General features: G+C 38.7%; 1 protein-coding gene across 2 annotated transcripts; it reads right to left on the reverse strand.

Moving 5' to 3' along the window:
- Positions 1 to 2072: 2072 nt before the first annotated feature.
- LOC149815327 (G-type lectin S-receptor-like serine/threonine-protein kinase SD2-5) lies at positions 2073 to 5467 on the reverse strand. 2 transcript variants are annotated; one of them, XM_089989873.1, is made up of 2 exons: positions 5184 to 5467; positions 2073 to 4665 (listed from the first exon to the last, which is right to left on the reverse strand). In XM_089989873.1, exon 2 carries the CDS (start codon positions 4475 to 4477, stop codon positions 2411 to 2413), a length of 2067 nt encoding a protein of 688 aa, XP_089845999.1. In that variant the 5' UTR covers positions 4478 to 4665; positions 5184 to 5467; the 3' UTR covers positions 2073 to 2410. The 2 variants fall into 2 exon arrangements, with proteins under 2 accessions (XP_089845999.1, XP_089845998.1); XM_089989872.1 differs by having other exon boundaries at positions 2073 to 5467.
- Between the last annotated feature and the right edge of the window lie 5637 nt (positions 5468 to 11104).

The raw sequence follows: 11104 nt of genomic DNA on the forward strand, positions 1-11104 counted from the left end.
ATAATGTGTGTTCCCACCACGACAATGTTCTCCAGAATTTAGACCAAATGCATATTTAATTCCTTACATAATATGTTAACTGTCTGTTGCTCTCTTTCTTAGATGACTCGTTTTTCTGCCAAAATTAATCTAGGAATCAATTATACAATTCATGTGTGTCTTTTATTATCATCTTATCTACCAAGAACTCGATGAGCACATACAACATTTAGACCATCAGTATTCTGTCAAGTATTTGAACTAATTCCTACTTATAGACCAGTGAACTCTGGCTGCAGGAAGCCGACAGGTAAAAAGCAGCTGAACCTTTATGGATGCTAGTGATCTAATTAACCAATTCCCACGTTGTTGGTAAACCAAGCAGATACAGATTCTGATTTCATCAACACTTGGGAGTTGTGAGTACTGATTAATTGATTTCAGGTGACAATGAATAACGTGCAGAGTTAACGTGGGTTAAAATGTCAAACAAATATGCATATTCTGGGATAGATGCTGCATGTGGTTTCATGCTTTTTAAGTGAAAGCTGCTGGTAACTACGGTATTACGCCATGAGAGTCTCATTAGCTATAGCAGTTACCTTTACCTTTTGGCATTTTCCAGGTATCTGTGCTCCTCAGGAAACTTTGATTAATAGGCAGAACATGTTCATATGCCAAGTTAACATTTGTTTTCTCATGATTGACTTCTCCTAAACCACAAATTTGAAACTCTCTACAAAACAATGTAGTACACTCAGATCAGAATTTTGGAAAAGCTTTTGCTCGGATATGGCATTCTACATATTAGAAAAACAAGAAACAGTAGATGCAAACAGGTGACAGCTTTGGCTTCCTAAAAACACATTTTCGATAGACTGTATAAAGTATAAACATGAAGATTCAGGAGTTATAATATGTCTACAGTGAGGTTATGAATGCCAGATTGCATCATTCTATGGTAAGATAGAATAGCAACAGAGAAGATAGTTATAGCATCATTGCAGCTTCTTTCCTTCTCTGACCATCAGAATACACCTTATTTATGGAGGGTATCTAAAGACTTGCCTGTAGTTTGGTAATTTGGTTCACAAAAATCAGTTATCCAAAAAGATAAAAAAGAAGTGGGGCAATTTTATGCTCAAATTTTCACCAATATTATGCACTATGTTGGTGCTCAAGTTTATCCTTGTTCTTATTAACCCAAGTACAGGGGTTCGTGGCCCCCATCTGAATAGTGTAGGATGAACACAAGAATATTAAGTCAAGCCGGTACATCATGCTATTTCATCAATGATTGCAAGTCTGTCGCACATAATACAAGAATTGCAATTATTTGATCCAATTGTAGAGTTGTCTGCCCCCAAAGGGGTTTGGCGTAGTGGGATGGGGCCTACACCGCTAAGCAGGCGGTCTAGACTCTAGATTCAAATCCCATGGGCATCACCCTTTGCGCAAGCCAAAGCATGGCGAATCCCTGGGGGTAAGGGGTAAGCAGACAGAGTTTTACGCTGCTAGGACAGCGACCGTAAGTACGGCAGGCAGAGCCAGCACGGCTAGGTCTCTGATCCTATGGGCAGTTTCTCCATGTAAATATCCAAAAAAAAATGTGGACTTGTCTTATTTTGTTTTTTATTTTGACTTACACCCAACATTCAGGAGAGGCATCAACCTTTTTTAGGGCCATTGGAACTGCAATTTATTTCTGAGTATCCTTAAGAAAATAAATAGTAAACAATGGGAATGTAGTCCTGCTTGTTATTCTAGTTCGACATAAAAAATAGACATGTGCTCCTAACATTGAAAATCTGCATGATTTTTTAAAATATAAATGATATTGACATGCTTGTCCTAAAAGCAGAAGAGCCACGTCTTATGATCAGAAAGTGCGATTAAAACAGAAAAGCCCCGAAGCGTAAAACTACTGATTGTTCAACACATTTGCATGTATTGAGAGAGAGAGAGAGGTGGCACCACAGTCATAAGCAGCAAGCATTCAGCATTTAATTTCAGAATATAGGATTTGGCAGAACTAGAAATCTGTTGGCTGATACATATAAATGAGATGACCAAACTAGTAGGTAAAATCATACATTACAGATACAAGTATCATTGTATTAGTTAAATCAGTTAAGGGTACCAAATACAGCAACGAATATTACCATGAAATTACTGGATTCCTATAAAATGTACCACCCCAATTCACAAAACTGAACTAAACAATCAGAAGATGCAATTTACAAGCCAAACCAAAATTTGATTCAAATGCAACTCAAATGAGAAGAAGAGTTGAACGGACAAGAACCATATCTTACATCATCAATTGTGTCACACTATATCTCCATAAATATGTGGATCTGAGTTTACTCGAACTTGATCTTTGGGAAGGAAGTTGATATTCACAGGTCACTAAGAATGGCCATTTCCGTACTCACCTTGGCCCAGATAGCCGCACAGCAGACAGGAGGGTTTCGCTGTTACAGTCTGAAGGATTGGAAGCAGACGCTTCTTCACTGACAGATTTCAGAAAATCTGAATATTGTCGGAAGCCAAATGCTGTGGTGATAGGAGGTTGCGGCACTTCAATGAGTCCTTCAAGCATTTGAACAACTTTACCCATTGAAGGTCTCAAAGACATGTCCTCCTGGATGCACCAAAGTGCAACTCTGAGTGCAGTCGACACTCTTTCGTCTTTGTCGTCATGATGCAGCTTTGCATCAAGAATATCCTTCAGTTTCCCTTCTTCCATCTTTCTAAATGCATATGATGGGAAATGGGTTTTTTCTGTGCTTTCTGCTGGTTCAAAATTTTTTCTTCCCCCAATTATTTCAAGCAAAACCATGCCAAAACTGTACACATCACTCTTTTCAGATATGGCACAGTTTGTGATCCATTCTGGCGCAAGATACCCTCTTGTACCTCTCAATGTTGTGCACACGAGACTCTGTTCCCTTGTCATTAGTTTTGCAAGGCCAAAGTCTGAGACCTTTGCAACATAATTATCATCAAGAAGGACATTCTCAGGTTTTATATCACAGTGTACAATTTTGACATTACAGTCCTCATGAAGGTAAGCCAACCCCTTTGCAGTTCCAATGGCTATGTTGTATCGTTTGTCCCAATCCAACAAGAAACTTTCTTTCCCACTGGAAAAGATCCACCTATCGAGAGATCCTTTAGCCATGAAGTCATAAGCAAGCAACCGGTGCACACCCTCGGTACAGAAACCGCGGAGCCTCACTAAGTGAACGTGATGGATACTGCCTATTGTATTCACTTCTGCTCTGAATTCTTTCTTCCCCTGACCTACTCCCTCCAATTTCTTCACAGCTATTCTGCTCCCATCAGGAAGAACGCCTTGGTAGACCGATCCAAACCCTCCTTGACCAAGCTTCACAGAGAAGTTGTTGGTAGCAGTCTGAAGCTCCCTGTAACTGTATCGAACAGGCGTTCCAGACAAGCCCTCCAAAAAATCATCGTCAGATGTATCCAGCATAGGCTCAGACAATTTTATCTTCTTGTGGTATTTAAATGCCAGATAGACCAGCACACCTATCACAGACAGTGTGACAATTGCAATTATGGAAATAATGATAAGGGTGCGCTTGCTGCTTCCTGTTCTGCTCCCAGACTTGGAGCCATTGACATCATTAATAGAAACTTTTATATATGCAGAATAAGATCTGTCATCACCTTTCAGGCTCCCCAATTGTCTGTATTGGAAACAGGAGCCAGTTTTGTTATCGAAGAAGAAAGCTACGCACGAGCAGTTGCGATAACATGAATCATGACACCCTAAAAGATTGGAACTGGATGTCGGCAAGGAAAAACGATTTGCAAAATATCCAACCCCCTCACTGCCGATACTAACAAGCTCGAATGAAACTTTTGAACTACAACTTTGGGAAATTGCAGGCTGACAGAGAGATCCAGAGTTTAGACACTTACATGTCTTTGGGGCGGTACATATGTAATATGGTTCACATGGTTGAGGTGTGTCACAATTGTTTTTTGGTATCCTTTCCTGCTGCGCTGAAGTATCAGAGTTTGAATTTTGAAGGTTGAAGAACGAAATGGATCCATCACCACTTAAAACAGCAGCCCACGTAATATTCGGAATGGAGTTGTCAGAGAAAACGAACTGCATGAGTAGATCTCCTCTCTGATTGCGTAGATTCCATGAGTTGCTAAGTAGGGTAGCAGAGTATATGCTACCGGCCTGGCCCTGCATGCTAATAGTTCGCGCCTCCTTCTGCATAGACCAATACTGCTGCGGTGGATCATAATTTACCAGAAGAATCATGTCCCCAGAAACCATTTTTAAACTGTAAATTCCGCTGGAGTAGTTTTGGCCGGTCGACGCGCTGCTGATCAATTCCATTCCATTACTAAAATTCTGACCCGACAAAAGGGTGTCTACCGGATGCTCGAAGCTCTGCCATATGGGCTGAGAATCGTTATTAATCAAGACCAAATTGCCAGAGTCCTGCAACACCATGGCCGAAACTCCTTTTCCGGATGTTCCTGTCGACCAGATGGACCTGCCGTTCAGCTCCAAGTGAACATTCCCATCTTCGCCGAAGACGACATCGTCTTTCTGTTGAACCGGCGAGTCTCTGTTGGCAATCCAGACGATTCGCGAGCTCCTAATGTGCCAGACCGAAAGAAGAAACTGCGAATCATTCCCTATACCATGAAAGCCAAAGGCAAAAGCTTGATTCCCGGATCGAAGAAACATGCCATAGTTATCAACCCAATTTATCTGAGGCCCACGAAATGGGGGCACAATCTTGCCATCCCTGACTATGCTACTATTACAGCTTCCAACTAAAAGAATCACCACCACCCAAATACTCCCCACCAAAGTCACAAAGTCCCTAACTTCCACACCCATCGTAACAAAATGAATCTCCTCACCACCAACAAAACAACAAAAATTCAACAGACTATATATATATATATATCAAAAGCCAAAATTGGAACCAACAAAACAAGAAAAAGCGTCTTCTTCCACAACCGAAGGGAAGCAAAAAGAATTCCACCCTTCTCACACAAATAACAACTACCAACCAATCATTTGATATCAATTAGCCCAACAAACAGCAGAACAGAAGGAGCAAGCGAAAGAAACATGCGCACCGATCAACCTCGCTTGACCTTTTGAACCAGTATGTAATAATAGCAAGAGCTTAACTAAAGCATACCTCAAATTTCTCTAGAAAAGGGCAGATTTAAGCTCCGAGTTTCACGAAGCTATTTCCCCTACCCACCCTGGTGCAGAAAATTCAAACAGAAGAGGATAAGCAAAAAAAAATGGAAGAGAAGGGGTGAAATTGGAGTATCTTCTGATGGTGGTGGTGGTGGTATATAACCGAATTTTCTGGTGTGGTCATGTACAAAAAGTCTAAGCAGAAACCAGCACCGCTGGAAGCAACCACCTGTCCTCCTCTAAGGATGATGATGGATAGGAAGGAATTTAAGAAGGAAGAGGATTGGGGTTGGAATCGGTTGGGATGGCATTTAAGGAGCCATCAAATTGCCGGGTGAAGCCTCGGGAACGTTCAAAACCCGTCCATCCCCGACAGAGGTTTTTTCAACTGGTTGAACGATCCCCACTCATCATGGACCCCACCATGAGAAAGTACTTCTTCCCCCTCGTCACCTCTCCCCCACTTTGTCCCACAACATCACCAGATTGGGCCGCAGACGACGATTGCAACGTCACAAAGAAACCAAACAACCGTGCTGGAATTAGTCCAAGATTTTACCACCAGAGGCCTTACAACTATCACCAAAGATTTACTATAGTGTAAGTCTCTGGTGGTATTTGGGAAATCTTCCCTAAAAAAATCAAGGATTTATTAAACTAAAAGTTCGTTCGGAAGCAGGAGAAGATATTAAAAAAAAAAGAAAATTTCAGATGAGAACTTTTTTTATTTTTTTGTTTGTGCAACATAAAAAGCCAGGTTGAAGAAATATCAAATGAGAATTCTCAGACCATAATATGTGGTTAGGATGGTAATTTGACCAAACGAAGCTGTCATCTTTCCTTCCCATGTGAAAGTATGGACGAAACGTGTAAAATAAAAGAATTTAAACGAGAATTCTCAGATCCCAAAGCAACAAGTCAGACAGCTATTCTGTGTTTATGCATTTATACACAAAGGGGGGGGTAAATGTTTGCTATAGTCGATTGTTTTTAGGATCAAGATGGTCCCATACATATTGTTTTTAGTGGGAACCGACTTTTGAATCATCTTGGCGATGAACAAAATGAACAGATGGTTCCATACATATATGATATTCCATTGATGGCACATAGAATTTTTCTGACTGAATAAAAAAAAACGTTTTTTCGTAAAAAAAAAAAAAATCATGATCCAATGTTAGCTTCTCACTAAATCGATTTTGTTGAACACATGTACGAGAGTAAATGGAGTGAGATTCCAACTAGAGCGTACCTACAATCGATTATATTAAATATAAACCGCAGATTGGGAGACAAGTAAACTGATTTTAGGGCATGAACGCAAGCGTGAATCATTGAAACCCCAACTACTTTTGCAACTGCCTTGACCTGCTTTGTTTGTCCTCATTGGAAATCTACCAAGTTTGAAGGTTCAACTGCGTTAAATCGTGAGCCCCTTTTCTCCATATCCATGTTAATGACGCTGCAATTGCTCATTAAATGCTAATGTTGGACCTCCTTTTTGGGTGGAGCACATGCATGAAGTGGATGGGTTCAGATCCGGAACAGCTAAATGCATTGGGGAGTTGGATCCGTCGAATCCATCATTCAAAAATTTGCAAAACTCCCCATCCCAAATCCAACCCATTTGCATTCATAAACTCAACTGCAATGTCAATAGAGTCTTAGGCCTTGTTTGGAAGCCAATTTTTGAAACATCATTTTGTATCTGCAAGATTCGGTAGTCATTTTATGGTAATTTAAGTTTTTTGGAACTCAATTTATGATATAAAACTTACAACTATGCTAAGTCCAAAGGAAGTCATCCATTGGTAAGATTGTCCCTGTACGGAGCAACCATCATCATCATCAGCCTTATCCCAACTACATGGCATGGCATGGACTTTACAAGTCATCTTTCATATCACTTATAGCTGCTTCATTTCAAGTCTTCTTTTTCTAATTTGTACCCCCATGTCAATCTACATATCACCTTAAACAACATTCACTTATTGTAACTACTCTTATGCTCATTCTAATATATTCATTTATAATTTTAGAGTTTTTTTGTAACTACTAACATCCACATTAACATATGCATCTCTGCAAAATGCACTCCGTCTTTTTGTCGTTTTTTAATTATCCAACATTCAACTTTATATAATAATATTGGTTTTATAGCAGTCTAGTAGAAAGACCGGTCATCAAATTAAGTGACTATGATTTTTTTTTTACTTTTTTTTTATGAATCCAACACTATCCCTGGAGTTTTAACTATGTTACCATGTCAAAAATACCTTCTACCAAACAAACATAAAAAGGATAACTTTTTCTATTTTATTAATTATTAGTAAAGGGATCAGTGCATCGAGAGTCAAATTTTTTTAACCGTTTCTACTGATAAAATAAGGATAAATTTTAAATCACAGAAAAATTAAATTAAAACATCTACCACAGTTTCTCATTTTTCAAATACATCCCCAACTTTTTTTAACTCGAGTTGAGCAAATATTTTCATGAGTTAGCTTCCAATAAACTCAAATGTCAAAATGACCAATCTACAAAAATAACTAAAGACAATTTTAGTTTTAACCTTTTAACTCATCTTGTTCTCACCTCTTTGTCCCAATCAATACTACTGTTCAATAATTATAACCTTGTCCTTTTCTGGTAAAATTTAACGCTCAATGGCAGTGAATTTGTCATGTTCAAAAGGCAGAAAAATAAATTTATACTGAGCACAATGAAAAAATCGTAGATAGGGGTACCACGGTAACTTTTATTCTACATTTAATATTGACCCAAGATCAAACCAACCGTTGTAGAGTAATGAGAATATTTACTTAAAGGGTAAATATTGGATACTAATGAAGGTAAGGAACTAATGGATAGAAATTACTTTTTTTCTTGAATTTTTATTTTATTTTTTGTAGATCAAGTGTTAAGGACGTGATCTACATGGTTTGTTTAGTAGGAAACTTGTTTTTGAATTATGTGATTATGATAAGTAATTAGGTTTTTAAAGGGGTCAAAAAATAAAAACCAATGATTTGCAACTTGGTACTCAAAATTGCATCTTTCATCGTTACCGTGAAAAGAATGAAAAATTTTCTTAAATTAAAGTAAATGTTTTTACAAATCACTGACTTGTTTAGAGGAAAACTGAAAATGAGCTGCATGGTACTCACTACCACTGATCTCCCCTTATCAATGTGCCTTCCTCCTTGGGAGGCACATCCATGATTGTGCTTTCATAGCAAATGAAATTGTTCATTTTTTTTTTATCCAAGAATGGTGGGCCAACTTTCATTCTCAAATTGGACATCTTCAAGGCCTTTGATTCAATCAGATGGGACTTCCTTGATCAATGCCTAATCGATGTGTTTCAAAACTAAATTTATTTCATGGTTGATGGAGCTTGTGACCTCAGCACAAATAAGTCTTTCTGTAAGTGGTGGATACTTTCTGCTTGGTGGAGAGTTTGGGAGGAAAGAAACAATCGTCTCTTTCGTGATAAGCAAGCTCTGCTTCAACCAGTTCATAGTGATTTATTTTTCATTCGGAAAAAAAAAATCATAGTGATTTATTTCATGTGCCCAAATTCGAATGAAATGAGGACTTAAAATGGATCGGTCTGCCGTGCCTTTGCAATTTCATCAATCTATAGTATGCTGTGCAGATCTCTCTCTTCCTTCTCATGTTCTTCTTTGTAAATTGTATATCTGTCTCGATGATTGCTCAACTCAACAGTAAATCTGTATTTTTTCTTAGTTGAAATTAATTAAATTCTATTTTATTTTCTTAAAAGAACACAGATGGTACTTACTTTTGGCACCATTCTTTTCTTTTCTTTTTGGCTGAGATCAAAGAAATATGTCAAACATGACCAATTCACTACTCAAAATATGCCAAACATGGCTTTTTTGTTGCCCAACAAATTAGATGTCTCGGTCATATAATTGTTGCCTAAAAAAAATCAGAAGCCATGTCAGTTGTTGCCTGCGCCTAAATTTTTTAGGTGACAAAGGCAAAAGTGTCAAGTAAACAGTGAATTGCCATGTTCCTTGTATTTTTTTTTTAACTTGCTGTTAGCAAATGGTAGTTCCAATAAAAATGAGGGCCACATCAAGAAAACAAATATCCAGCAACTTGCCCACAAAGTCTTTGCTTGTCTAAAAGAGTGACTTGTGAAGGTTATGAAGATGATGGGACGTCTCGAGTTTGAAATATAAGGGTTTTACTAACTGAAGGTCTGCCGATGTGCAGTCAATGATGAGAGGTTGGTTTTCTTTAGCCTTCAAAATATATATATATATATATATATATATATATATATATATATATATATATATATATATATATATATATATATATATATATATATATATATATATATATACTAAAGATGGTGGGCTTAAAATCAAAGTGAGGTTATTTCTTCTGAAACATGCAATAATCACGCTACTTTTTTGGTGCCTTTCTTGGATCAACTTACCTCAACCTTTCTTGCGCACTATTTAGATAAATTTGAGCATCTTGTGAAATGGAGAGTCAAAAGTAAATAAAAAATAAGGAAAATGATATTTGTGTATTGACATCCAAAAGGCATCAACTTATGATATTCCTAAATGACACGCTTTATATGATTAGTTATGTAGAGTAGGATTTGATTTTCAACATAAAGTAGAGTAACTTTGATTTGGTACCATCAACTGACGACCAGGGTCATTGCTAAATAAAACTAGTGGCATTCAAGGGATGCAAATTGGACCTACTTTCTTGCCAACCCAATAATTTTCTCCTATTTGGTTTAATCATTAATTAAAAGTTGATGGCACCATACTGGAGGCTTGTCTTGTTTCACACTCTAATAGGTTGGTGACCTTCCAAGCTTCAACATATTATTGTTTTTATATGATGAGGTCATTAAACTTCATCTGCAATTCTGCATGCATTTTCCACAGATAGGGCCAAAGTCCAACTAAGGATGGCAGTGGACGGCAGGAGACAAGGACTTCACCCCCGCCCCCATCTCAAAATTCTACTCTCCATCCCCGCCTCCGTTCCTACACGGGTTTGGATTTTAACCTCCATCCCCTGTGTACAGAGCCGTCTGTGTTTTATGGGGCCTGAGGCGGCGGGAAAAAATGGCCCCCCTATTAATAGTAGGAGTTCGGAGACAGCGCCTCCTATTTTTTTTTTTAAAGAATCAAAATAACAATAAAAATTTGCATTCACATTAAACAAATATAATATTCCAAATATTTATATTATATTAAATAAAAATGTATAAATTATTTATATAAACTACCTAAACAATGGGACCCTACGATTTTTTTGGGCCCAGGGTCCCTGAGGCCCAAGCCTCATTGGCCTCTTTACAGGTCCGGCTCTGCCTGTGTAAACTGGGTGAGGTAGGGCGGGGCCTCGTTTTCCTTCCGTCCATTGCCATCCCTAAAGAAGGATTGAGGGCAGGGCGGAAGAAAGCATAAGTCCATCCCTGCACGGGTTTTGATTTTAACCACCTTCCCCACCTCCATCCCCGTTTCATGTCCTGCATCCCAGGTCCAAACGGGCGAGGCGGGTTGGGTAAGTTTCTAGGCATCTGTAGATGGCCTTTCATGGTGATGGGGCATGGCTGCATGAGAATATACGCATGACAGCATCATTCCTGTTATATACCCTCAAAACTATTTGGATTTGATCCAATTCGATCCCCTCATCCCTTTTGCTTATTTAGTTGCAATATAATTCTTGCCCACGCCACCGAGGTGGTTTCTATCTCATGTGGTAAGCGGGGTCCTGTGCCAACATCGAGGTGGTATCTCATGTGGTAAGCGGGGTCCTGTGCCAAGCTGAAAGCCCAGGTTCGAATCCCTCTGCCACATGGGGTTTAAGAGATATCTGGTAGGGGTGCACCTAACCCAGCTTGTCTTT

This window comes from Nuphar pumila, chromosome 15 (assembly GCF_984573655.1).
Source record: "Nuphar pumila chromosome 15, dmNupPumi1.hap1.1, whole genome shotgun sequence".
In the NCBI taxonomy this organism is placed as follows: Eukaryota; Viridiplantae; Streptophyta; class Magnoliopsida; order Nymphaeales; family Nymphaeaceae; genus Nuphar; species Nuphar pumila.

Coding starts and splice junctions, on each gene's coding strand:
- LOC149815327 (XM_089989872.1), bottom strand. CDS start 4,873: ATGGGTGTGGAAGTTAGGGACTTTGTGACTTTGGTGGGGAGTATTTGG.